This window comes from Pristiophorus japonicus, chromosome 7, assembly GCF_044704955.1.
Source record: "Pristiophorus japonicus isolate sPriJap1 chromosome 7, sPriJap1.hap1, whole genome shotgun sequence".
NCBI lineage: Eukaryota > Metazoa > Chordata > Chondrichthyes > Pristiophoridae > Pristiophorus > Pristiophorus japonicus.
In genome coordinates this window covers 60,716,505-60,744,294 of record NC_091983.1, presented here as the reverse complement: position 1 = coordinate 60,744,294, position 27,790 = coordinate 60,716,505, and the positions used below count along the sequence as shown (strand labels likewise).

The 27,790-nt window shown below is 42.2% G+C and overlaps 1 protein-coding gene across 6 annotated transcripts in view; it reads right to left on the bottom strand.

Annotated features, from left to right (window-relative positions):
- The window catches only part of LOC139267142 (V-type proton ATPase subunit C 1-B-like), a 131,424-nt gene that overhangs the window by 59,350 nt on the left and 44,284 nt on the right, over window positions 1-27,790 (bottom strand). For 3 of the 6 annotated variants that reach the window (XM_070884989.1, XM_070884988.1, XM_070884987.1), the window contains 6 exons: window positions 21,934-22,025; window positions 18,792-18,890; window positions 18,620-18,688; window positions 13,084-13,176; window positions 11,010-11,103; window positions 6,203-6,300 (listed from right to left, as the gene is read on the bottom strand). In XM_070884989.1, the coding sequence (XP_070741090.1) occupies window positions 6,203-6,300; window positions 11,010-11,103; window positions 13,084-13,176; window positions 18,620-18,688; window positions 18,792-18,890; window positions 21,934-22,025 (545 nt within the window). Of the gene's footprint in view, window positions 1-6,202; window positions 6,301-6,690; window positions 6,958-11,009; window positions 11,104-13,083; window positions 13,177-18,619; window positions 18,689-18,791; window positions 18,891-21,933; window positions 22,026-27,790 lie in introns of those variants that run through there. The other 3 variants (XM_070884990.1, XM_070884993.1, XM_070884991.1) reach the window with 3 other exon arrangements.

Here is a 27,790-nt window from a genome sequence, read left to right as displayed (position 1 = left end):
TCTAGACTTGACTACTCCAATTCACTCTTGGCTGGCCTCCCACATTCTACACTACGTAAACTTGAGGTCATCCTAAACTCAGCAGCCCGTGTCCTAACTCGCACCAAGTCACGATCACCCATCATCCCTGTGGTTTCTGACCTACATTGGCCGCCGGATAAACAACACCTCGATTTGAAAATTCTCATTCTTGTTTGAAAATCACTAAGTGGCCTAGCCCCTCCCTATCTCTGTAATCTTTTTCAGCCTCACAACCCTACAAGATGTCTGCGCTCCTCAAATTCTGCCCTCTTGAACATCCCGCATTATAACTGCTCAACCATCGGTGGCAGTGCCTTCAGCTGTTTGGGTCCTAAGCTCTCGAACTCTCTCCTTAAACCTTTCCACCTCTCTACCTCTCTTTCCTCCTTTAAGATGCTCCTTAAAACCTCCCTCTTTAACCAAGCTTTTGGTCATCTGCCTTAATTTCTTCTTTTGTGGCTTGGTGTCAAATCTATCTGTTTTGTCTTGTAACATTGCTGTGAAGTGCCTTGGGATATTTTACTATGTTAAAAGCACTATATAAATAAAAGTTATTATTATTATTATTATCCCGGGGGGTTCAAATCTGGGCTGGGGGTAGGAGAGTAGGAAGGCAGAGTAATAGTCAAAGGTTCATAATTTTTTTTAATTTTTAAGAAGTGTACCGGTGATGACAGACTTAAAGATCTAATTTAATTACGTAGTATACAACATACTTTATTTTTCTGACTTGCCAAATTTAGAATGGGCTTGAATAATGGTAGATCTGTCCTTCAGTCTTGTCCTTCAGCTGTTCAGTTTTTGCTCAGTTTGGCGGACAGAAATTCACCTGTCATTTGCTCAAAAATCGTTCAGAATGAAATTACATTTCATTTTCAACTTGTTGAAAGATTTGAGATCTTGGGCCAGAATAGATTTTAGGACATTTTGCTTAAAGACTTAAGTCTGGAAATTACTGTTGTTGTATTTCTCAGGGGTTAACTGCGGTGACACAGCAAGCTGCTTACATAGAAATATAGAAAATAGGTGCAGGAGTAAGCCATTCGGCCCTTCGAGCCTACACCACCATTCAATAAGATCATGGCTGATCATTCACCTCAGTACCCCTTTCCTACTTTCTCTCCATACCCCTTGATCCCTTTAGCCTTAAGGGCCATATCTAACTCCCTCTTGAATATATCCAATGAACTGGCATCAACAACTCTCTGCGGTAGGGAATTCCACAGGTTAACAACTCTCTGAGTGAAGAAGTTTCTTCTCATCTCGGTCCTAAATGGCTTATCCCTTATCCTTGGACTTCCCCAACATCGGGAACATTCTTCCTGCATTTAACCTGTCCAGTCCCGTCAGAATTTTATATGTTTCTATGAGATATCCTCTCATCCTTCTAAACTCCAATGAATACAGGCCCAGTCGATCCAGTCTCTTCTCATATGTCAATCCTGCCATCCTGGGAATCAGTCTGGTGAACCTTCGCTGCACTCCCTCAATAGCAAGAATGTCCTTCCTCAGATTAGGAGACCAAAACTGAACACAATATTCCAGGTGAGGCCTCACTAAGGCCCTGTACAACTGCAGTAAGACCTCCCTGCTCCTATACTCAAATCCCCTAGCTATGAAAGCCAAAATACCATTTGCCTTCTTCGCCGCCTGATATGCCTGCATGCCAACTTTCAATGACTGATGTACCATGACACCCAGGTCTCGTTGCACCTCCCCTTTTCCTAATCTGCCGCCATTCAGATAATATTCTGCCTTCGTGTTTTTGCCACCAAAGTGGATAACCTCACATTTATCCACATTATACTGCATCTGCCACTCGTTTGCCCACTCACCTAACCTGTCCAAGTCACCCTGCAGCCTTTTAGTGTCCTCCTCACAGCTCACACCGCCACCCAGCTTAGTGTCATCTGCAAACTTGGAGATATTACACTCAATTCCCTCATCCAAATCGTTAATGTATATTGTAAATAGTTGGGGTCCCAGCACTGAGCCCTGCGGCACCCCACTAGTCACTGCCTGCCATTCTGAAAACGACCTGTTTAACCCAACTCTCTGCATCCTGTCTGCCAACCAGTTCTCTATCCACGTCAGTACATTACCTCCAATACCATGTGCTTTAATTTTGCACACCAATCTCTTGTGTGGGACCTTGTCAAAAGCTTTTTGAAAGTCCAAATACACCACTTCCACCGGTTCTCCCTTGTCCACTTCATCAGTTATCCTCAAAAAATTCTAGAAGATTTGTCAAGCAGGATTTCCCTTTCATAAATCCATGCTGACTTGGACCGATCCCGTCACTGCTTTCCAAATGCGCTGCTATTTCATCTTTAATAATTGATTCCAACATTTTCCCCACGTCTGATGTCAGGCTAACCGGTCTATAATTACCCGTTTTCTCTCTCCCTCCCTTCTTAAAAAGTGGTGTTACATTAGCTACCCTCCAGTTCGTAGGAACTCATCCAGAGTCGATAGACTGTTGGAAAATGATCACCAATGCATCCACTATTTCGAGGGCCACTTCCTTAAGTACTCTGGGATGCAGACTATCAGGCCCCGGCGATTTATCGGCCTTCAATCCCATCAATTTCCCTAATACAATTTCCTGCCTAATAAGGATTTCCTTCAGTTCCTCCTTCTCACTAGACCCTCGGTCCCTTAGTACTTCCAGAAGGTTATTTGTGTCTTCCTTTGTGAAGACAGAACCAAAGTATTTGTTTAACTGGTCTGCCATTTCTTTGTTCCCCATTATAAATTCACCTGAATCTGACTGCAAAGGACCTACGTTTGTCTTCACTAATCTTTTTCTCTTCACATATCTATAGAAGCTTTTGCAGTCAGTTATTATATTCCCAGCAAGCTTCCTCTCATACTCTATTTTCCCCCTCCTAATTAAACCCTTTGTCCTCCTCTGCTGTATTATAAAATTCTCCCAGTCCTCAGGTTTGCTGCTTTTTCTGGCCAATTAATATGCTTCTTCCTTGGATTTAATACTATCCCTAATTTCTCTTATTAGCTACGGTTGAGCCACCTTCCGCATTTTATTTTTACTCCAGACATGGATGTACTATTGTTGAAGTTCATCTATGTGATCTTTAAATGTTTGCCATTGCCTATCCACTGTCAACCCTTTAAGTATCACTCGCCAGTCCATTCTATCCAATTCACGTCTCATACCATCGAAGTTACCTTTCCTTAAGTTCAGGACCCTAGTCTCTGAATTAACTGTGTCACTCTCGATCTTAATAAAGAATTCTACCATATTATGGTCACTCTTCCCCAAGGGGCCTCGCACAACAAGATTGCTAATTAGTCCTTTCTCATTACACATCACCCAGTCTAGGATGGCCAGCCCTCTAGTTGGCTCCTCGACATATTGGTCCAGAAAACCATCCCTAATACACTCCAGGAAATCCTCCTCCACCGTATTGCTACCAGTCTGGTTAGCCCAATCAATATGTAAATTAAAGTCGCCCATGATAACTGCTGTATCTTTATTGCATGCATCCCTAATTTCTTGTTTGATGCTGTCCCCAACCTCACTACTACTGTTTGGTGGTCTGTACACAACTCCCACTCACGTTTTCTGTCCTTTGGTATTCTGCAGCTCCACCCATACCGATTCCACATCATCCAAGCTAATGTCCTTCCTTACTATTGCATTAATTTCCTCTTTAACCAGCAACGCCACCCCACCTCCTTTTCCTTTCTGTCTATCCTTCCTAAATGTTGAATACACCTGGATGTTGAGTTCTCAGCCTTGGTCACCCTGGAGCCATGTCTCCGTGATGTCAATTACATCATATCCATTAACTGCTATCTGCGCAGTTAATTCGTCCACCTTATTGTGAATACTCCTCGCATTGAGGCACAGAGCCTTCAGGCTTGTCTTTTTAACACCCATTGCTCCTTTAGAATTTTGCTGTAATGTGGCCCTTTTTGCTTTTTGCCTTGGGTTTCTCTGCCCTCCACTTTTACTTTTCCTCTATCTTTTGCTTCTGCCCCTATTCTACTTTTCTCTGTGTCCCTGCATAGGATCTCATCCTCCGCCCTTTTAGTTGAACCCTTCCCCAACAGCACTAGCAAACACTCCCCCAGGACATTGGTTCTGGTCCTGCCCAGGTGCAGACCGTCTGGTTTGTACTGGTCCCACCTCCCCCAGAACCTGTTCCAATGTCCCAGGAATTTGAATCCCTCCCTCCTGCACCACTCCTCAAGCCACGTATTCATCTGAGCTATCCTGCGATTCCTACTCTGACTAGCACGTGGCACTGGTAGCAATCCTGAGATGACTACTGCTTAACAGGTCATTTTACTGTTTTCGATGTGTGGGCTAAAAAGTTATCCTTAAATGCAGCCAGACACGAAGACAGAAAAGGGAGTAATTACCATTCATAGCTTTCAACTGCATTTGGAAGCCGGTTTAACAATGGGAGGTTGCTGGAGTTTTGCAAAGGGAAGAAAGGCAGATTTAACAGCAAGCTGTTAGAAAGAGGCGAAAGGCACTTTATGGGACTGGTTGTACCCCAGAAACAGCAGCAGGAATGAGAAGAAGTGATAGAAACAAGGCAGGAACAATCAGCCATCATAGTACCTGATGTGGCCCTCACATTGCATAGCCCAAGGAGATTCATGACAACCAAAATCCCAAGAGGCTCTTGGTGAAAGTTTGCCACCGGCCAGAACATTTATTTCTTGCAAGTAACTTAGGTTTAAGAATCATTTACAAGGAGGAAATCCAGCAGGACAGATGGGGAAATTCAGCCCGAAAGAGCAAAATCCACCTTAGTTAATATAGGTCACAGCATTGTGCACAGGGGCCCCAAGTAGCACCGTGGACATAATCTGTGACTTCCTGGGCTCTTGGAAAGCTTTGCAGATATTACCCTCTCAAGTTGCTGCTGTTTGTCACTGAAAGTGATGAGGTAATTTCCACTGCTGAATGAAATGTCTGTGACCTCTTTGATACATCTGTGGACAGCAAACCAACCAATACTGCAGATGTCCCTGGATAGCCTGGAGGAAGCCCAATGCATTAAAATTGGGGTGCAAGTTGACTTTTGTAGCCATTGGCAGTGTTGTGCAGATGTTACATGCTGCATGGAGCCTTCCTGAAGGAGATGACAATGCTCTGTCGTAGCCTCCCTGATGAACCGTAGCCTCTTGAAGTATATTTCTTCTGTCATTCCCAAAGAGCTATGTCTATTATAGTAGTTCTACTGTGACGCACAGCAGCAGAATCTGATGGTGCACCAAGCAGGTCCCCTGACATTACAGGCAGCCCTTCCCTGCTCTTGCTTTCGTCCTGTGTCAAGGCCAGTGCTGGTGGAGCACTAAATACAATTCCCATAAAAGTCTCTATTAAAATTAGCAGCAGTTCATCGTTGATTAAATATTCCATGGGCTGCATAGACTGCAGCCTCTGTAGCAATGCAGTTTAGGATGGGGGCTCGCAATGTATTGTACATGTTATGCGTCAGCTGTGCTATTTCTAAGCTATTATGTTCGAGAAATTAAGGACATTGACTCTCATGCATGTCTTCAGTGCTGTAGCACTCAGACTCAACTTCGCATGCCAGACACGAGACTCCCAAAGCAAGCGCTCTACTCGGAGCTCCTTCACGGCAAACGAGCCAAAGGTGGGCAGCGGAAACTTTACAAGGACACCCTCAAAGCCTCCCTGAGAAAGTGCGACATCCCCACTGGGAGTCCCTGGCCCATCGCCGCCGTCTAAGTGGAGAAAGTGCATCCGAGAGGGCGCTGAGCACCTCGAGTCTCAACGCCGAGAGGATGCAGAAATCAAGCGCAGGCAGTGGAAAGAGCGTGCGGCAAACCAGTGCCACCCACCCCTTCCCTCAACGACTATCTCTCCCGCCCGCGACAAAGTCTGGGGCTCTCGTATTGGACTGTTCAGCCACCAAGAACTCACTTTAGGAATGGAAGCAAGTCTTCCCCGATTCCGAGGGACTGCCTATGATGATGATGATGATGAGCACTCAGACTCAACTTTCACCTCACAACTGTTATGCACCTTTTGAAACTCTGAGTGCTCTGGGACTGACAGTGAATAAATGATTGTTCAATAACATGTGAATAGTGCAAGCAAGTTCTCGGCATTGGCATTAATGTCTAAATGGAAATGCTTTCAGTGATTTGTAGAGATAAAACAAATATTACATACCTAAGGACAGATTCAACAAAAACCCTTAAAGCCTTTATGTGAATCCAGGCAATATATGCTTCGCTAAAATTAACTTTTAGCCAACGCAGCAAAGGACCCTGGAAATGCAAATAATATAAAATTAAATAAAAATTTTGGTAGGCATGTTTTATTGAAACTAAAGCATATTAATCACAATTCTTTTTTTGATATCTATGTGCTACTTTGTCCAAGGAATTCTATTCAATCATATTTTGAATCATACCACACACGTAGGGGCTGATATTCATCTTAATGCTGCACCTGGACCAGTTCACCGGGCACAATGGATCAGAAAAAAGGGTGGAGATTCATAATGCCAGGTGTCTGCCCTTCTTGTGCATGGTATGTATTTAAGATGGTTCGGGGAGAGTGGGATAAGCAGTGGAAGCCCTCACCTCAAAGAAGAAGTTGAAAAGGCCTACCAAAAAAACACTTTGAAGATGATTTCTGCACCATTTTATTCTGCTGGAACTTAGGGCCCGAGTTTGATCGACTTACCGCCGGCCTCCGGCAGTCTCCCTGGTTTTTGGGTGCTCTCCCCTCTGAGCGAGTTTGATGAGGTCCTCACGCCGGTGGGGAGAGAAGACCGCTGGGGAGTGTCCGCTGGCGTGCAACGCCGACAAAAGTCCTCCCGCCCGGTGAGTCCCCAGGTTGGTCCGGGCGATCCTCCGCTCCAGCAGAAGAAGAGACAGCCACGTGGAGGCAGGTCTTACTTGAACAGTAAGTATGAAGACCTGCAAGAAAAGGTTAGTGCTCTTGTTTTCTTCATTTATTTTGCAGGGATTTTGGTCGATGGGGTCCTCTGAAGGATGTCTGGTAGTTGTTTTTATTGTTTCGAAAAAAAATTATTTTTGCTGTTCCTCCCTCCCTGGGCCCGATGCCATCCTCGGGCCATTACTTTGCCGAGGATCGCATTTGCCACCCAGAATGTGACCTATCGCCCACTGCCGCCCAGAATCGGCGTGTGAGGCCCATTTTTTCCGCTGGGCAGTTTTTCCCACATTTTTTCACCAAACTTCTGCTCAAAGTACCATCAGGATCTTAGCGGTCTTTCCGACAGTACTTGAGCAGAACTTAGGTTTCACCAAACTCGGGCCCTTAGCTTCTTATAAGCATTTGTGACAATTGCACTATTACGGGCACCAATGGGATTATCAATATGAATCCCTCCATTTGATATGTTTGGAAGAAGATGAGGACTAATGGAGTGATAACAAGCAGGTCAGGCTGGGACCTTTACGAGGGACTGCCTAGTAGTAGTAAGAGAGGCTCCAGGTCTTAAGGCTGGTTGGAATAGATATGTGTGAAAACTTGATTAACCATTACGCTAGTTAATCTGGCCTTCACACATATCTATTCCAACAACTTGTCCTGCTTTGCACAATGCTGCATGAAAAAAGAATATCAGCGTGATCTTCAGCCAACAAAGTTTAATTGGTTTGCATCTGCAAAAGATGCCACCAACCATACTTGCTGTTATTGTCACATCTACATAGCAACAACTGTGGGGAACTGCCTTCAAAGCATCCTGGCCAGCAGAGAGCAAGATGCTAAATTATGCTATCTGCTGCAAGGGTACTTGCTGCTAACATGCAGCATAGGAATAACAAGATCAGTGACCGTACCAGTCAACCGCAGCCTTAAGCTGGCCTCCATCCCCTCCCTGGCATGCTGCACTGATACCTCCGAGTAGCAGAGGGCAAGCCTCCTTGCAACCACCTCATGCAGCACCCATCACATGGGTTCAGGTGCTGGACTGCTCCATCACTGGCCTGCTGATTCAAGGCTGCACCTTTGGTTTACTTTCACTTCATTTTTGTTTGGCACTTAAATCTCTTGCACCTTCAGCTTTGATAAAAGTTGCTAATGAATGGAAATGGTTTTTAAGCCTTTTTAAAGGTTTTCACAAATGTAATCACTCTATTGTGCCTCTTTTTATTGTCCTCATCCCTTAAAATTTTACTTACACCCAATTTTCTACTGTCGCCACTATTGTGCTCCCTACACTCACCTAAGTCTGCTCTTGGATCTGTGAGTAATTATGCCAAAATGTGAGCGCTACTAGCACCAGTTCATAACCATTTACAACTTATTACACCAGCCCTGGAGACTCTAAGTTGGTGGCTTATTTGCAAAAGTTTATTTTTAACCATTGTTGGCACTTTTCAACTGTCAAAGTTTCACCAAGCAGTAACTGATGGCAAGCCTTTAACCCTTCTCCCCTCTAACAAGATTCAATGGGGGTGAAATTGGTCACCGCTAATAATACGAAACAGGCTCATAATGAACTGACAGCCCATTTTATACCGCACCCGATTCTTTTTTCCATTGAACTTGAAATGAAATATTTCAAAATATTGTAAAAATCTTGAATATGACTGTATTTGTAACTTCTAAAAAAGAAGGGAAACAAGTCATTAAGGTGTTTATTTCATTCTTTTCAAGTTATACCTTCAATGTCTAATGGAAGTCAATACTTTTAACACTCTGATGGACATGTATTTCCATGAGTAATCGATGCTCACAGTATTCTTAGCCAGTAACATTATGTGGGTCAAAGTGACATCTTGTCTGACTTCACAACATGCCATCCCTGGCCTAACCAAAGAGCAGCAGCACTGGAACAATTACAATTAGCTGAACTATACGATCACTTAAATTGTAAGAATGTGACATGAAAATGAGTGGAAAATTTTGGGGTATGGAAAAAAAAATGGTGAAGGAAGGTCATACTGAACAAAAAGAATGAAAAGATGCTGTGATTATTCTTGCTTTGTTCAATCAACATAGTGGCAATAATCCAATGATGCCTGGCTGAACAAAGACAAAAGGGACCTTGTGTCCAAGGTAAATTATAACTGGAGACTTACAAACTATGAAACAATGGTCTAGTTATTTGGATGCAATGTTTATCAGTCACTGTTGAACCACTTTTCAAGGAGACTTGATGTTGCAGTGGATTTGTTCACTGTACTTTCACCTCTGGCGCCCTAATTTGCATCTAGCCCACAGCAATATGTTGAAGGTTTCCTCTCTCTGATAGCTGCAGTGGACTACACAGCACAAAGTTGTTTAGAATTTGTTACTGGCCAGTGGTTCTCTTATGGTGTTGCTCATGGTAAATCAGAGAAGGTGTTATGTTATAAGGAAATTAGCATTATACCCTGTAATTCACAATATACTATTCTGTTGCTAAAGCCAAAAGGTCTAATTATTATAAATAAGGATGCCCCTGAGGTCAATTACAGGCTAATTCCCCTTAGGCACAGCCTGAAAGTAATTAGAAGGCCTTTGGCAAGTGGCTGTAAATCCAAGTTCCTCCCCAAAGTCAGAAAAGACTGTATGAAACAACTGAGTTTCTTCCTCTATTTTTAAAGATTGTTTTGCATCAATAACAAAATGTCATGTCTGAAGTATCATCGATTGATAACTTGCATATAAATTAGTAGATTTCCTGTTATATTCCTAATGATGTCAAGAAATCTGTTGTTTTATAATAGGGTGTTATGTCCCATGATATTACCAGGGCCACTAATTTATGGTTACTGATTAAGTGAAGTTTTATTTTTATTATATATGTGCTTGGATTTTTACCCCTCTTTTGGGTATCCAATTCTATGATTCTATACATTTTTCTGTGAAAGCTGTATATTAGTTTTTATTGTTATATGTTGGCTGCAGGTTGATGCCTGATGTATAGCAGCATTGCAGAAGTGGGGAGTACTGCCATTTAGGAGTATTGGGGAAGAAGGTCATGAGATCTAGCAACAGAGAGAGGGTGGACATTCCTGGGATTTGGGTAAGGGTGGCATAGTGTAGTTTGATAGAAGTGGTGATGCTGGAGCTTCTAAGCACTGTGTTGATATTTTTCAGGATCATGGAATTGAGGAGTACAGGGTTCCTTGGGCTTTGGAAATGTGTGGCGGGGGCGGTGGGGCAGCGGGAAGGTTTGTGAGTTTGGCAGAACTGAAAGGAAGAGTTGTGTGGCCTAGCAACACTTGGTAGAGGGTTTCTGAGGTTATTGGGGTTCATACATGAGGCAGGCGGAAAATCTGCTCCACCCGAAATCAATCCTCAGGAGGCTGCCGCAAAAACACCAAACTCACAAATTTAGAACACTTCAGATTACCAATTCCATCCCTTGCATTCAAATTTCTGAGTGAACTTTATTTATAAATGTAAGTTTGTATTATGTTTGTGCAGCATACTGAATTAAAAATTCAAGCCGACATGTATTGAACCCTTTCTGATTTATCTTCAAATTCTTAAATTTGGCCCATTTTGGACATGACTATGCCTGTTCCTTAAAATAAATGTTAATTAATATCTGCAGGTAGATAAAACGTCATTTATAACTTCATTGTCATTCCACTAGTTCTGTATTATTATGGTAAGTGTTGGGCTGGCATTTGTGGCTAGACCACATCAGCAAAAGTATCTTTTTAGGAATTAAAAGTACTTTCAAAATCCAAATTGATCCACATTCCAGTTCTGATCTGTTTGAGCTTGACACTACCTCTGTATTCTATGCAAATCTGCTTCTGTGAAGTATAGTAAATGCAGTTTATACACAGGATTATGGGGGTCTTGTTGCTTTTGTATATAATTTTGTGAAATTATTCTTTAAATTAGCACTTGATGTTTCATGAATTGTAACATACCATTGCATCAATTATTTTCTATAGTATGCAGTATTTAAATTAATATTATAAATAAAGTGAAATTAGTTGCCCATCTAATTTTAAGTTACAAACATCTGATTTTCTGACAGGTCTACAGTACTCACATACTGTTGTTTCTTGTCTGCATTTAGTCGTGTCATTTCCTCCTTCTCGGCATGCAATTCCTCTTCGCTGTAGCTAAATTCACGTACTATAAATCTAGCACAGAACATTTTTTTTAAACTCTGCTGCTATTTGTATTTGAATTCACTTAAGAATTTAATTGCCAATGGAAGTGAGGGTAGATTTTCATCTCTACTACTTGGGCAGTAATCTGGCAGAGTGCATTGTCCACCCAATATACAACCCAGCCCATTGTCATTCCATTGAAATGACTAGAACGAAAGTCAGGCAGGTTATATAAAGGGTGGGCAGTCTGCTCAGTCAAACTACCACCAGGTAGTGAAGATAAAAATCTACCCTCTTGTCTTTTTAAAGAAGGTATCTCAGGTAGCTCCATAACCATAGAGTTCCTCAATGTTTTTGTTTCTGAGAAGTCCACGAAGAAGCTCTGTAAGTAATACAGGGCTTCTTCATGGAGTCCTCCATCTTAAGCAGTCTGTGCAGAGCGCATATACTGGGGTGAGCTCTGCCAAGGGAATCCCTTTAATGAGTCTTTTCCACAGAATCTATATTTCCTTTCCAAGTCTCATGGATCCTGGCTAAGTTTTCCCTTGCCACCTCCCCCCCCCCCCCCAACACCCCTCACCCCTCAAGTCTATTGACTAATGTCACCTCAGCATATCCACCCCAGACAGATGACCTAAGACAAAGGTTTAAAAGGTACCATGGAGGCACCTTGTAAATTCAGGTTTCTAAAAAAAAGAATGAAATGGGGTAAAAATTATTTACTGCCACAAAAGAACTGTATGGACAAATCTCCATTAATAATGTTGCTTGCACATGGCTATCTTCTTGTTTAAAGCAAAGCATACACATTATTAAAAATGTTTTTTATTGTAAACTTAGCTTAAAAAAGTTAATTAACAATTTTTATAGTAGATATTGTACAATAGCAAATACTATATTGAAGGTCCTTATTATGCACTATTCATCTGCCAATGTTCATCAAAGTACAGTGGCAAGACAGTATACACCACAGAAAAACTGATATCGTTTTTTGTGTCATAACAGAGTTGTACATATCATTTTGATATTCCTGATCCATTCCTTTATTGACTGTGTCCCTCCCCCCGCGCCCAGTGTAGTGTAATTACTGTTGCTACCAGTCTGAAAATTAAAATATTGCAATAATGCTGCTCCTTTTTAATGCATCTTGCTCAAACAAATCATTCATTAACTGAAATGACAACTGTCATCTTTTCATCTGCTGTTTTCTGACATGTGGCACAGTCCCATATTGCACATATACAAGGCAGGACTATGAGAGGTGATTTTTTTTTTAATTGCCAATGGAAGTGAGGGTAGATTTTCATCTCTACTACTTGGGCAGTAATCTGGCAGAGTGCATTGTCCACCCAATATACAACCCAGCCCATTGTCATTCCATTGAAATGACTAGAACGAAAGTCAGGCAGGTTATATAAAGGGTGGGCAGTCTGCTCAGTCAAACTACCACCAGGTAGTGAAGATAAAAATCTACCCTCTTGTCTTTTTAAAGAAAGTATCTCAGGTAGCTCCATAACCATAGAGTTCCTCAATGTTTTTTTTGGTCTCATGTGCCTTGACTCTTAACTCCCCTCAGAAATGGCCAAGCAAGCCACTCAATTGTATTCACGAAGGAGGCTCATCACCACCTTCTCGAGCGCAATTAGTGATGGGCAATAAATGCTGGCCTTGCTGTTAATGCCCACATCCCATGAATGATTAAAACAAAACTTACAAGGTGTACGAAAATGCTGCATACTAGGCTTCTGAAAATGCTTGATTCTGAATATAGTAAAGAAATTGTTCCTCATTTTTTGGAATGTGCATTACCATTCCTTGAACATACAGTGCATTAACCACTAAGGCATCAGAGGAGTCAAAAAATCCTCACTAAATGGAAGTGAAAATCAATCCCTTAGTATTTTCTGTCACAAATTTATAATTCAGTCGTTTATTCTAATTTGAAATACTAAAGGGCAGAAGAATCAAATAATGTTTGATAAAACTATTCAAAACACTTTCAAAACGTACTTGTTTTCTCTGGCTCTGATTTTGAATTCATCCACAGTTTTCTTGAAGAGGGTTACCGTAAAGAGGGCTCCCTCTGTATCTTCTATGATCATTCTGTGCATTAGAAAGGTTTTGATTTTAGTTCAAACAAATTTCCAGTTAACAGATTTAGAATTTTTTTAAAGAGTACATAGATAATTGGTAGGGAGTTTGTCAGTGCTGATGGAAAATCCAATACCATTTAAGATCCATGTTTTATTCTGCCAAGTGAAATAGCAGCATTGAATTTTTAAATGCCTTTAGGGTGGTTTGAGCACTGCCACACCCATTTTAGCAGCCAGTGATGCATAATGTAAATCCATTTGTGCAATAGGTTCATCTTGGGAGGTGTGGATTAGTTTTTATTTTCAGAAAATTCATCAGAGTGTCTGACGGGAGTCAAGCTCCACTGAAAACAGATGTCCAGGTCTCATTAACAAGTGGGTTCTTGGGAATTAAAATCACATTAAATAGTCTAGATAGGCCCATCTTTTTCATCTGTATCAATAGTAGCACCCCCAGAAAACAAGAACATTTAGTTGTGGGTAAATAGTACGTCAACTCTTTGAAGACAGGTCCATTCGCCCTCTTCGCCAAGCAATGGCACAGTTCAAACCGCTGGCACTCAAGGCGATGGCAAAATCCAACACATGAAATATTGCTTTTTACTAGTTACAGGTAGTACCACTTGTGTGCTTTATTTACTCATGATTTTTAAATCTTTCTTTTCCTCCCCTATTTTACATCCCCACAAATGATACATCATTGCCTAAATTTTATAAAGATAAAATTCAATATAATGCAATATTGTCCCAACTTAACCATAAATATTGGCCCAGATTTTGCTGTAGCAGGGCATCTAGCAACATCTGCTGTTAGTTAAACTTGTTTGCGTACGCTTAGGTTTTAAAAAATTTTGCATGGCAAGTTACTGAAAGTGCGAGCTGATAAAGTCACAATGAGAGAAAGCAGTCATCTTGGACCTGAGTAAACAGAGCAAGCAACTGTGTATCTCCTTAACCAATCAGATTGAAGAATTGTGAAATAAACAGCGCAAGGACTGAGAAGGAAGTGTAAATTAGAGTGGGTGAATTCAATATCAAATCAGATGCAGAAAGAGAAATAAAGGGAGGGAAAGAACGAGTAGATTAAGAGAGAGACAGAAAGGAAAAGTTAAAAAAATATGTATTTTAAATTTGACTTTTTTATAATCTCCAACAGCAATTAGTACCTGAAGGAATGAGAGTTCATGCTTGTAATAGTTAATTTTCAGTGCCAGAGAGGTTGATTGGCAGTAATTAACAATTATAACGTTGTTAAAAGGGCAGCGATGATTTTGGTATGTTAATTAGGTCCCCACCTGCCTATTGTGTGAGCCTTGTTCATGGCCTGATTTCCAGGGTGTCCTTGGAGATGGAGCACGCGGTGTCCACCGGTACGCTCGCGGCCTTCCGCGAGAGGTGGGCACCGGAGGGACTGGAGTGCATCATCACGCCCGGCAACCAAATTTTAATTTGATTTTACGTTTTAAAGTTTAATTTGTTTTAATTGCCGGTGCTTTTAGTGTCCCCTTCCCTTTTATAGGGGGCACTGGAAAAAAGTGATTTTAGCGCCCAAAAAAAACCCCCCAAAAAAATGAAAAACACAAAAAAAAAACCAAAAAAAGGAAAAAAGGGCCTTGTAACTGTTTGGTGTGTCACCCAGGTCGGGTGGCACGGTTTAATGTTTTATGTTTTTGCAGGTAGACTCTAAAAGAGTTTCATGGCCTGATTCAAATAGTTTAAAATGTAATGACAAGAACTAACTTTCTGTGGCGAGCTAAGTTTGTATCTACCGCGCAAATACAGTAACTTCAAGCCATTCGATGCATTTCACTGATGAGGGAGACAACGGGATGCCGTTTATGTGAAGCTAACGGTGGAACAGCACAACTCTTTGGATATTGGCATTTAACTGCACATCTGCCCTTTGCCTGAAGTTGCTGAACCATTTACATATAAATAACAGCGACGTCATTAGCCTTACCATTATTTTGACAGCAAAATCTAGCCCATTTTTATTTTGAGGAAATAATGGCCCCAAGTTTACACACACAGCAAAACAGGCGCCCCTCTGAGCTGGGCGCTCGTTTTTCGCGCCTAAAATGGCGCCTAAAAAAAACCGCGCTATTCTCGAGCCTTGCAGCTCCATGTCTGCCTGGCGCGGCATGCAGGGGGGCGGAGCCTACCACTCGCGCCGATTTTGTAAGTGGGAGGGGACGGGTACCATTTAAATGAGTTTTTTTCGTGCCGGCAACCCTGCGCGTGCGCGTTGGAGCGTTCGCGCACGCGCAGTGTGAAGGAAACATTGGCACTCGGCCATTTTTGTAGTTCTTTGCAGCTGTTCATTTTTTATCATTTTTTAATAAAAGCACATTGCCCTTCCATGATCAGCACCGAGGCTTCTTGCAGCAGTGAGAAGGCTGCAGGAAGCCTCAGAAGTTGAGGCAGCCGTTTCCCGACGGGCCCGACCGACGGCAGGGGGGCCTCGGGAATGGCTGCCTCAACTTCTGAGGCTTCCTGCAGCCTTCTCACTGCCTCCTCCCCGCCGTCGGGAACGGCTGCTGCCGTCGGTCGGTCGGTCGGGCCCTCACTGCGTTCCCCCCCCTGCCGCGGGAACGGCTGCTGCCGTCGGTCGGTCGGTCGGGCCCTCACTGCGTTCCCCCCCCCTGCCGCGGGAACGGCTGCTGCCATCGGTCGGTCGAGCGGGCCCTCACTGCCTTTCTCCCCCCACCCGCCCCCGGGAACGGCTGCCTCAACTTGTGAGGCTTCCTGCAGCATTCTCCCTGCCTGAAGCACTTTCACACAGGTAGGAACATGGTTTATTTAATCTTTTCTTTGCTTATAAATGTTTATTCAGGTTGGATTTATTTGTATAATATTTGTATAAGTATAACTAAGGATTGATTGTAGAATTTAATGACTTCCCTTCCGCCCCCCCCCCCCCCCCCCACCTCGTTCTGGACGCCTAATTTGTAACCTGCGCCTGATTTTTTAATGTGTAGACAAGGTTTTTTCAGGCCTACAAAAATCTTCACTTGCTCCATTCTAAGTTAGTTTGGAGTACGTTTTCACTGTGGAAACTTTCAAATCAGGCGTCAGTGGCCGGACACGCCCCCTTTTGAAAAAAAAATTCTGTTTAAAAGTGAAACTGTTCTAAATGACTAGAACTGCAGAAAACTTAAATGTAGAGAATTGCGATTTCTAAGATACTCCGTTCTCCACCAGTTGCTCCTAAAAATCAGGAGCAAATCATGTGGAAACTTGGGCCCAAAACAACTAATTTTTGGAATATTAATTAAAGGTTGACTTTAACAGAGGATGCACCGAAAGAGTAAAAATCGAAAGGTTGCACTGCCAATTATAGCTATCAGAACTGTTTTATTGGTACATAGAAACCACTGCACGTATATCCAACTTGTTGGAATTTTCCCTTCATTCATAATGCATGAAGGGAAAATTCCACTACTCAGTGCCTAACCGAGTTCTAAAGTGCACATTATAATGCAACTTTCAAAGTTAATTATTCCTACCATATAGTACCATCAGCATGCATAAATAAGTCACATTTTGTGAAACACTTTCAAAAAGAGTATTCTTTGATTATATTTGTTCACAAAATGTAATATTTGTAATCAAATTAAGTGATTACAAGCAGATTCCTCATGATCGGAAAACAATGGAAAATAGCATTAATTGCCATTTACAGCGTGGGCCAAAATTTTTCTCTCAATAATCTTCAGTTGATTGCCATCAATGGTAAATCTGTTTATCTCACATGCTGATGATTCTTCAGCCCCAGCACTAGCAGACTAAAATATTTGAATGGCTGCTTGACGGTGTGCAGGTAGCATTTAGATCAGGAATGAAGTCACAATTAAGGAGAGCGACAAATGCTTAGCCAATGGTTAGTAGTTTTAATTTAAACACATTTTATTCCTTTTGCTTTCCCCTCTTCTCTGAATGTTGTTTGAACACATGACTAGCAACTTTCCCCATCCAGGGCAAGATTCCATTGATGTTGAAGAGACCTGGGGCTTTTAAAAATAGATAGATCTGCAGAACAGTGTCATTGATATTTTTATCACTGATAGATCTCGATTTTAACTCCGCCCCCCTCCCACCAAAGTGCGTGAGAGAGTCGGGGGGAGGGTTAAAATATCAGGATCGGACAATCCAACCCCATTGTTGCCCCTTTAAATTTTAAACGATTTGAATCAGGCCATGAAACTCTTTTTGGAGTTCATCTGCAAAACAAAAAACATTAAACGGTGCCACCCGACCTGGGTGACACACCAGACATTTACAAGGCACCTTTTTTTTCCCCCTTTTTTTTGGTTTTTTTTTGTGTTTTTCTTTTTTTTTGGTTTTTTTTTTGGGCACTAAAATCACAATTTTCCCCAGTGCCCCCTATAAAAGGGAAGGGGGACACTAAAAGCACTGGCAATTAAAACAAATTAAACTTAAAAACGTAAAATCAAATTAAAATTTGGTTGAATCAGGCCATGAACAAGGCTCACATAAAAGGCAGGTGAGGGCCTAATTAACATACCAAAATCATCGCTGCCGTGACCTAAATTTAACAGAAAGTGAGCGGGGGGCCCTAGCTGTGGGATTCCAGGCAGGTGATCCGAGGCGGGAACCTTGGCTCCCCAAGGTAAGTGGCTCTTTTGGCACTCCTTGTGGGCCAGGAGGATCAGGGGTGCTGCTCCCAGACCAGTCAAGGAAGCCTAAAGCCATCCCCAGCATCGATCGGCAGGCTCCCCCCCGCCCCCTCCCCAATCTCCAGCCCATCATCCAGCCCTCCCGATCACACGCCTCCAACCTTGCCCACCGATTGCCAACCTTCCCCTCTCCTCTGACTGTCGACTTCCCTCCCCCTCCTGATCCGCAATCGGAGCTTCCTTCCCAGTGCATCTCCGCGCCCCACCTCGCCCCCCCCCCCTCCGATGTCCTCTCTTCCTCCCCCATGTCCGATGCCCTCCTCAGCCCTCCATGATGTCCCCACTGCCCACCATCTCTCCCTCCCTCCCTCCCTCCCTCCTCTCCGCTCCCCGGCTGACACTTGATGCCGCTAGGCCTTCCCGCCCATCCACCTGCCAGAAAGCTTCTCAATCTGGAGTTAAAAAATTTAAATGAGGTCCTGTCGTTGAGTACAGCAAGACTGCCAGGAAACCCATTTTTCCGGAATTCGTGGCTGCTACACCTCCCTCCTGCTCCCTCCCCGCCTCCCCATAAATATTGGGGCCACGGCTTCACACAATAGCTCATCAGAGATTGGAACTGAATGTAGGATTAAACCCGCATCCCAAAAGTTAATGTCTCTGCGTTATCACATCTAGGCCTAGGTTCTTATAATAATTTATAACATTTTGATGAAGAAAAGTTAAATGATAAGTAATTTGCTTAATGAGGCTCTCTTCATATTATAATACACAAAACATCTTTTAACTTATGTAAATTATTCTTTATAAACTTACTTGGTTGATCGAGGCACCACCATGTCAGACAGGGACTCGTATGTCTTTTGCCAGTTAATGTAATTGGTCCTAAAGCATAACAAGAGTAATACAAGTAGTAGCTAGTTATAAAAGCATTTAATGGGACAATCAAAGCCCAATTGCACTAACTCACACCAAGCAGGGAACTTACTTTGGAACAAAAGCCAGAAGAGTTGTGAGATATTCTGAATCTATCACAAAATCTTCCTTATTTACAATGTCTGCTAAGGTACGGGTCAAAAGGCTACCCCTGGAAAAACATGAATGGAGAAAATCAGACCTTTTTTAGTCAGTATAAGTTACAAAGACAGTGCTTTGGCACCTGAACATTTTAATATGTTACATTTTTTGTATCAGATCACATTTGTCAACTTCTTCTTCTATAAGCATAGATACACCATACATAAATTTGCTGGTATTGTACTGTTGGCATGTTGGATCACCTGGGCATCGTACAGAGCGGAAACCCTGGCAAGAGGGTCACATGCTGTTTAGTGAGCCTGCCCAATTTCCCATCTATTTCAATTCATGAATGGAAAATTGAGCGGGCTCTGTTTTTTCTCTGTGCATTATACCCAGGTAATCCAAAATGCCCAAGCACAATAACAGCAAAATTGCCCCTTTTGTTGGATTTTAATTTGATTATATATCAAAAATTGATCAAATCAAATATTAATAACAACTATTTTAGATGTTTGAAATAATTCCATTAATATGGTCTCTAATAATTATATCATTGTTAGAAATTAATATATTATCCAAACCACTTCTTTATAGGCAATTGTATTTGCTTTATATAAAATTAAAGGTAGTCAGAACGTTAATATAATTCTCAAATTGACCAGTTGTATAAATTCAATGACAGTTAATCATAAAATTAATTATGTGGTTATGATTTAAACAATTAAATATCTCTCAGAACATCATTTTAATATTTGCTTCCTATAAATTCAGTTTTTATTTATATTGTTTCCCTCTCACCAATTACTGATATTGAAGTACACCGTCAAGCTGGCTACTCTTACATTTAATTTTATTCTAGTGAATTTTCTTAATATTTTGCAAAGTTACACACTTTCTAAAGTGAAGGAAGATCACTCATTCACTTTAGTTAACTATAAGTGTAGCTCAATTTAGCTTGAGTTAGAGAGTAATTGGATTCCTCCAACTAAAGTTAATTTAACTCAAATGGAATCCAATCTCCTTCTGACCCCCCAGTACAATGTTTAACTGTGAGACAGTTTTGTTCAGCGAAGTTAATGGAGTTATTATTAACCAGTTAATCTAAACTAAGAAAAGTATGTGATCTTGGGTTGGAGGAACCCTTCCCAATGAAAACAATTAGCCTCACTTAGTCACTTGCCAAGTAGAAGAAAATTCTTTCTTTACAGCAGTAATAGTTTTAGACTGAAATGTCAGTAAAAGCAATAAAACAATATTCCTTCAGGGCCATGTAAATAACTAGTCTTTGAATTATTAGTTAATAATCTAGAGAATGAGACAAGTGTAAGGCACCTTATTTAAATTGTTACTCAATACCTCAAATATATATCTAATTCTCCTTTTTATTTTGACAGCTAATTAAACAAATAATATTTGTGTTGAGATTGTCTTGAGAATGGGTCCAGACTGTAGAACTGAAATAAGTTGCAAAATAATACTGGGCCTGAAATCGCGGCCTCTCCGGGTGCGTACGATGTGCGCACGCGCCTGTAGACGCCCCGCAAGGTCTGGGTTTAGACAGATCGCATGCATCCCCGGGAGAAGGGCCATTTTACACCGCACTGCATTTTCTTTTCCATTGACTTTGGTTCATTCTTAAATTCACTATTAACCCGTTTTATGCTACTGGCATTGGCCAATTTCACCTCGTACTTTTTGTGTTAAAGGAAGAAAAATTGTCCTGCTCCTAATCACTATCCAGTGACACCTGTTGGAAGTGCTCATGTGTCAAAGCACACATATGAATAATGGTTAGTTGGGTAAGGTTTCCGCAAGTGGTACAAGTGAAAACATAACCCACCAAGAAGTCAATGGTTTTGGCAGGGAGGCAGAATCCAGAAGGAAAGTGGAAAGGCACTTACCTCCTGGATCGAGCAGTCCTCACCTTACTTTAGCAGGAGGGTTTCACGAGGCCTGCAAAACCTAACCAGCTAAAGTTAAATTCAAAATGGAGTTTAAATCAGGCTTCCAGCCTCATTATAGTATTTAAATGGACACCTGCCTCCTGGGAGCGGGTTGGTTGCCCGTCCCACCTCTGCTAAAAACCAGAAGTGGGCGGGTTGGAGGTGGGTTCTGGCGGGATTCAGATTTTTAACACTTTAACTTCCCACAGGAACATAACCCACTCAATTTTTTTAGGTTAAAATTCCCCGCTAGTGTCTGGACCCTCCAAAAAAAAAACTAGACTCAAGTAAAATATTCAAACATCCAATAAGTTATCAAAGACAAATCTCCTCCAAAATGTTAAAATACAACTAATATTCCATATTAGTTAATTATGATAAAGCCATTCTACAGCAACAAATTAATATTTTATTTCCATTAAATTTTTTTTAGTGTATTATTGATGTCCCAATCTGAGGAAGTGTTAATAAATGTCAATATTGGATACAGCCACAGATTTGTTGTGTATGAATTTTAAGTTTAAAATGTTATATTACAGACAGATATCTAATAAAATTCTCACATCCAAACAAGTCATTCAGGAGGATACAATTTCTGGGTTTAGCTCAGTTTTGGAAAGTGGACATTTTGTTGTCCTTTTATTTTTAAATACAATGTTAAATTAAGTTACGCGGAATCTTCAAATTCAATGATTGGACTGGGTACTACCACTACTAAAAAATTTGTCACACTTTAAAGCCTACGGGTGGGAAACCATATACAAGGGGGCACTCCTGGTTGAAATAGTTCTCTGTAGCTGTGCATTAAAAACTCAGTCATATGGGCTTAACTTTCAACTTTGCCGGGGGTGGGGGAGGGGGGCGGTGGTGTGAAATGTGGCAGTATTGGATCGGCTGCACGGTATAAACCCACCCGAATTTCCTTTCCAGTTTTAGGCCACCACCCAAGTTGAGAGTTGCCCCCATAATGCCTTGTACAGCAATCGTAATAGGTAGCAAAGAAATTCGCCAGTATTGCTTGTTTCTGCATTAGAGAATATCAGTATCATAGTACACCACTTATTTGCAAATTTCATGAGTTTTTAATAACATGACTTATATTTGTAGTTGGTATATTTTCCAAACATCTAGGCTTGTGGTTTTCCACCACGTTGCAAGTTTACATACACTGCTTTTCTTTCCAGATTTTGTAGGTTTCCCTTGGTGCTGTTATATGTCATTGCACGAGACTTTAAATCAGTATCAATCTGTGAGATTTGCTGAAAATAAGAAACGTAGTGAACAGTTATTTTGTCCTAAATTGTGCCATTATTTTCAAATATTTCATAATTGATCTTTTTTTTAATGATACCTTTTAAGTATTTAAAAGAATCAGATGAAAAGTAGCCAATTTTGGCATGCAAATAGATACAATTTTAGGAGGAAAGGGGTGTATACCACTATCCATCAAAATATGTGGGAAGCACTATCATAACATCTGATGCTGTAATCCAAGCTATTGGGAGTAGGTTGGTGACGTTTTCCCACTTATACTGGGTACATTCTGTGCGCTTTCATATTTTACCTGTGTCCATTAAACTGAAGCAAAATTGGGCAAGACATTGGCTGAAATTTAGCAACTGTGACAGACACATGAAGAGGGGATGGCGTGGCTGGAATGATTGGAATGTCTGGTAGGAGTGGAGCAATTCAGCTCAGTCCGCTGCCAAGTTACACTCCCATGCATCTAATTTGGTCCGAGCATGCAAACAATTGCAATGTTTTGCAATGGCCATCAACTTGGCAGCCATTATTCAAGTAGATTACACTGAAAATTAGAGGTTGAGTTGTGGCCAATTTCAGAGCTAATCTGAACTCCTGTGTGAGTAAGCAAGACAGAAGTTTGTGTTCTAAGAACCATTCCTTGTTTGACTAAAGCTCTGCTAGCTTTCACAATCCCACTATAATCATTTTAAATAACCAACTCTTCAACTATATTTTAAATACATACACAACATTTCTATGACAATTTACAATTACAAGGGAAAATGCCTACGTATTACAATGATATACAGTAGATTATTACTGAAGATATATATACATCAAAACTACTGTTGTCAATATTAACAAACACTTAATATTTTTGTATGACATTTCTCTGTCTGTTATTTCAACTAAGGCATTAATCTGTAGTTTAAATGGCATAGCGTTTCCATTAAAATAATGGGCAAAAGAATGCCATACAAACACAATATGCTAATATCACCAACAGAAATTTCTAAACTATAATCTCACATTCTCGAAACTGCACTTTGTAGAAAACAAAATTTGTTGGCATACTAATCAGTCTGTTATGCATGTTGCTATACTAGCAACTGTATAAGCACTTTGATAGATGGGATGGTGGCATGATGCAGGTTTGCACCCACAACCCCACAACATAGTGAGATTGGGGGAGATACCAAGGGGAGAGCAGATACTTTTCCATAGGGAAGGAGGGGCATGGGCGCATTTCCTAACAGGAGGCTTCAGAGTGGTATTGATGGACCTACCCTCTCGATCAGAGGTCGTTCATGACAAGGGATTGAAATACTTCAAGAAGGGAAAGTCTAACCTTCAGAAAACAAGTTTAAACATCAACCAAGCTTTTAGAGATAACTAGTCAATTTCTTGTGATATTGCACATGGAGAATTAAGACCTTACAGTATTGAAAAGTTTTATCTCAATATTCCCAAAGAATGCGTTGCGTGTATAACCTAAAGCAGTGGAGAACAGAAGCTGCCACTATAATAACATGGAGATTAAAAATTAACACAATAAGTTTGAGAATATAAATTCCAACAAAGTATGTTATTGCTTTTTTTGACACTAAGCAATGGTAGCAGGAAAATTCAACCCAGACAAACTAACACAAAACACATGCATGACCACTCAATCACAACAAAAGCTTACTAATGAACACTGCAGCACATTATAAAGAAAAGTAATAAAGCACTGGCCACCACCGAATCAATAAATCAGTTGCTCAGGAGATACTTACAAATTAATATAATAATGGAGAACCCGGCATCTATGAATTAATAACTTAATAAAGCAGCAGGCAAACCAACAATTCAATGGAAAAGTGAGTACGACTGAATAAATGAATTAATGGAGCTGGGAACAAACATATCAACAAAAAAATAAATTAAAGAAGCAGATAAGGTACCAGTGAATTATTGAATAAAGCACCAGCCACCAGCAAATCAATAAATTAATACAGCAGTGGGCAAGAAATGAATGAAGAAACATGAAAACGCCTTTTATGAATCCATCTCGGTTGACATTTTCTGCAGCTCTGTGTCAATCCTGGCTTTGTAGTAGAGCCAGGAGGTGAGTGGGAATGAGGCAGAGAAAGGAGGGAAGACTGAAGCAGCACAAGCTGTGCTGAGTTTATAAACAGGAGGAAAGTCAGCCAGGTAGAAGTTCTTTGGAGGCGCAAATATGGGCATTGAGGCTGGAGGTTGAAAAGCTTTTTGCTGCTTTTGGCTGGTGATATAATTTGAAAGACTTTTCCTAGCTAACCATCGGGAACCTGCAGGGCTGACAACTAAAACACCCAAGGGTAAAATTAAAAGGTTGTGCCTGAGAGCAGGGAAGATGCCAGAATGGTCTTTAAGCCAGAAATTGACCGGAGTGATTATTTGCACGGCATTTTTGATTCACTCTGCACATGCATACTCGATCTGGTCACGCATGTCCACTCGATCCGGTCACGCATGTCCACTCAATCCAGTCACGCATCCTCACTCGATCCGGTCACACAAGCACACGTGATCTAGTCACGCATGTACATTCTATTGTCTGTAATGTACTTATGAATGACTCCACAAGGCAATGTGTTGTACTCAAACTGTAGTGACCTTGGTCCTTTATTCCTAACTCCAGAGTGAGACACGAGCATGGTGTGCAGCCTTTTATACTGGGCCCTGCCACCAGGGCAGGAAACCCCAGTCTCCAACAGTTGCACCCTCTAGTGGTGCTAGCATGTATATACACAGTGTAAACCTTATTGATAGTACAGCAGGTAAACAAGTCTCCATCTTATGCAATTATACAATGACTACACAGAGAGTACATCCATAGTCTGCATATACAACATCACTTTCCCCAAAGTCCTTTATGCCAATTACCTTAGCTCTCCCCAGACTTAAGTGCCAATAGCCCTTGCACCTTGACTGTGCTTTCTGTTGGCTCTTTCCCTGTTAATCCCCAAGTCCTTTTGCCACAACGTTGGGTAGTGGTTACCAGTTTGGATGGTTCAATGATGCAGTGGAGATTCCAGTGGGTTCTGGGTATGATCCATGTGTGTGTCCATGGCTACATACATCCATTCCCCCCACCCCCGCCACCCCTACAGCGAGATCATGCAGCTTGCCCGTTACATTAACATATAGGATCAGACACAGTGCAAGTACAAAGAAAGGAAGAAAAATTTTTTTTTTTTTTTAAAGTTTGTATCATGACACCTTGGTTCAATGATTTACATTCGTTACGTTTTACGGTTGTGCGCCAAAATTGGGTAGATTGCATTCATAGTTCAGTCATGGTCTGTACTGAGGTAGCAGTACAGGTGTGCGAGGTCGCTAGTTCCAGAGCAACCGAACAGGGTCCTAGTCGTCTGATGGTGGCGCTGCGCCCTCTCCTCATGGGGTGGGCTTGGTTCGCTCACCTAGCCAGGACTCAGGGCCTTTGCCGTTGCCTAGTGGTGGGTAGAGCCACAGATGTGTGTGGCCTCCCTGTCCTCCTTTGAGGGCTGCAGAGTCTTCTGCCTGCTCTCTAACGGTGTTGGGAATCTGGCTGTTCCAGGTCCCATTTGGGGAACACGTTGGTTCTGACCTTTCGCTCCCGGACATGGCCGAGGTAGCGACTGGGTCTGGGGGCTGCACCGTCTCCACCCGGGTGGTGGGCAATGGCGGCCGACAGCACGTATTGGCGCTGTTTTAATTTCTGGGTCCATGGCGAATAGTGCCATCGGGTGCCTGACGCGTGGGATAGACCTGGGACAGGGTATCAGGATCAGCGCCTTCACCCTCCTGAGGTCACTCACTTGCTACTTTTGGGGACACTCTATTCCCAACATCTAGCAACAACATTTTGTTCTTTACATTAGGAATAGTACCGACAATTCGCAACAACATTTTGTTCACAATCTTAATCGGTTCGTTACATTGATTGCCATGCATACAATGTCTCTTTAAGTTCAGTTGGTTGCAGGTCTCCTTTAAGAGAACCCTACTGGCTTTACCCCAGTCAAATCCTTTGTTAGACACCATGTGTTGGTCCCTCAGCGTTGCACCTCGTGATATTGCCGCAGTCATCCTTTTTTCAGACAAGCTGCACCTCGCTGCAGCAGGGACGCCATCTTGCCTCTGTTCTCGAGGTCGACTGCCTTGATCCTGCTCTCCCGCGATTCTGCCACAAAAGCTGGAAGAGTGCCTGTGAATTCGATCTTCCTCCCCAAGAATCCTGCCACTGGAACCGGGAAGGTACTTTTAGGTCATTCCGGTCAGATCATTGCCATGCAGTCGTGATGGACGGTCTGTGCCTCAGGTGCTGCGCTGGTCTGTTCTCTGGTGCCTGGCCCAAGCAAAGGTGAGGTTTTGCTCTGCCTCTGAGCACGGGGGACATTGATTGCTGGAATGCAGAGGTCTTCCCATTTCGACTGGATCTTCCCCATCCACCTTCTTCCGTGTAGCATTGGACCATCACCTGCAACAATCCACAGAGGTAACTTATGTACCACGCCATCAAGGATTACACTTACATCCGCACTACCAAGGACTGGGATCAGCTCCTTGGTGTAGGTGCACAACTTTTCCTGTACTGGAACCAGCTCGGGTCGTTCTTCATTCCATAGCCTCTCGAAGTCATCATGGCTCATCACTGACTGGCTCGCTCCCATGTCCACTTCCATGAAAACTGGAATGCCATTTATCTCGACTTCTATCTTCACTTGAGAACAATCGGTGGTGCAGGTATACACTCCAGACACTTCTTCTTGGGGCTGAGCTGCCTCTCTGGCCAAATCATCATACTCCTCACTAGATTCAAAGTTATCTACTGACTCATCTGCTAGACGGTGAGTTGTATTTCTTTTACACATACGCTGGAGGTGGCCCTTCGTGTTACAGGCTTTGCACATGTACTCAGCAAACCGACACTGGTGAGCCCTATGGTTTCCTCCGCAATGCCAGCAAGGTACTACATGATTAGCACTCCCTGGCGGACTCTGAGTTCTGGAACCCTGAGGTCTGTGCTCTCTGCCCTGGCCAGAGCCACATTTTACAGTCTTGCCTGTGAAAGGCATCATTCTGTGTACAGTACTTGCCGGGTTTGAGTCCACAGGATAAATAATTTGCTTGGTGCTGCAGGTCGAGGTCAAGAACGCCTGACTGGTGCTGATGGTCTTCTGCAGGTCGACTGTGGTGTCATCAGATAATAGCTTGTGAAGGAGGCCCTCATGGCCAATTCCTATAACAAAGATGTCTCGTAATGCTTCGTTGAGGTGCGTGCCAAAATCACATGGTGCCGCAAGTCTCCTGAGGTCGGCAGCATATTTTGCAATCTCCTGGCCCTCAGGTCTGCAGTGAGTGTAGATTCTGTGCCTGGTGGTGAGGATGCTCTCTTTTGGTTTAAGTTGGTCGCAAATTAGTTCAGTCAGCTCGTCGTATGTCTTATCCTTGGCCTTCATGGGTGCCAGCAAGTCCCTGACGAGGCAGTAGACTTCAGGCCCACAACTGGTCAACAGTATAGCCTTGCGCTTCTCCGCCAATGTGTCCATCCCACCTGCCAGGTCATTTGCCACAAAATATTGCTCAAGCCTTTACGTGAAAGCATCCCAATCATTACCTTCTGTGAAGTCTTTTAGTGTACCAAAGGTAGCCATAATATTGCGTGAAAGTCCTTATTCTCGTCGCCAGTTATTATGTCTGGAATGTACTCCACAAGCAATGTGTTGTACTCAAACTGTAGTGACCTTGGTCCTTTATTCCTAACTCCAGA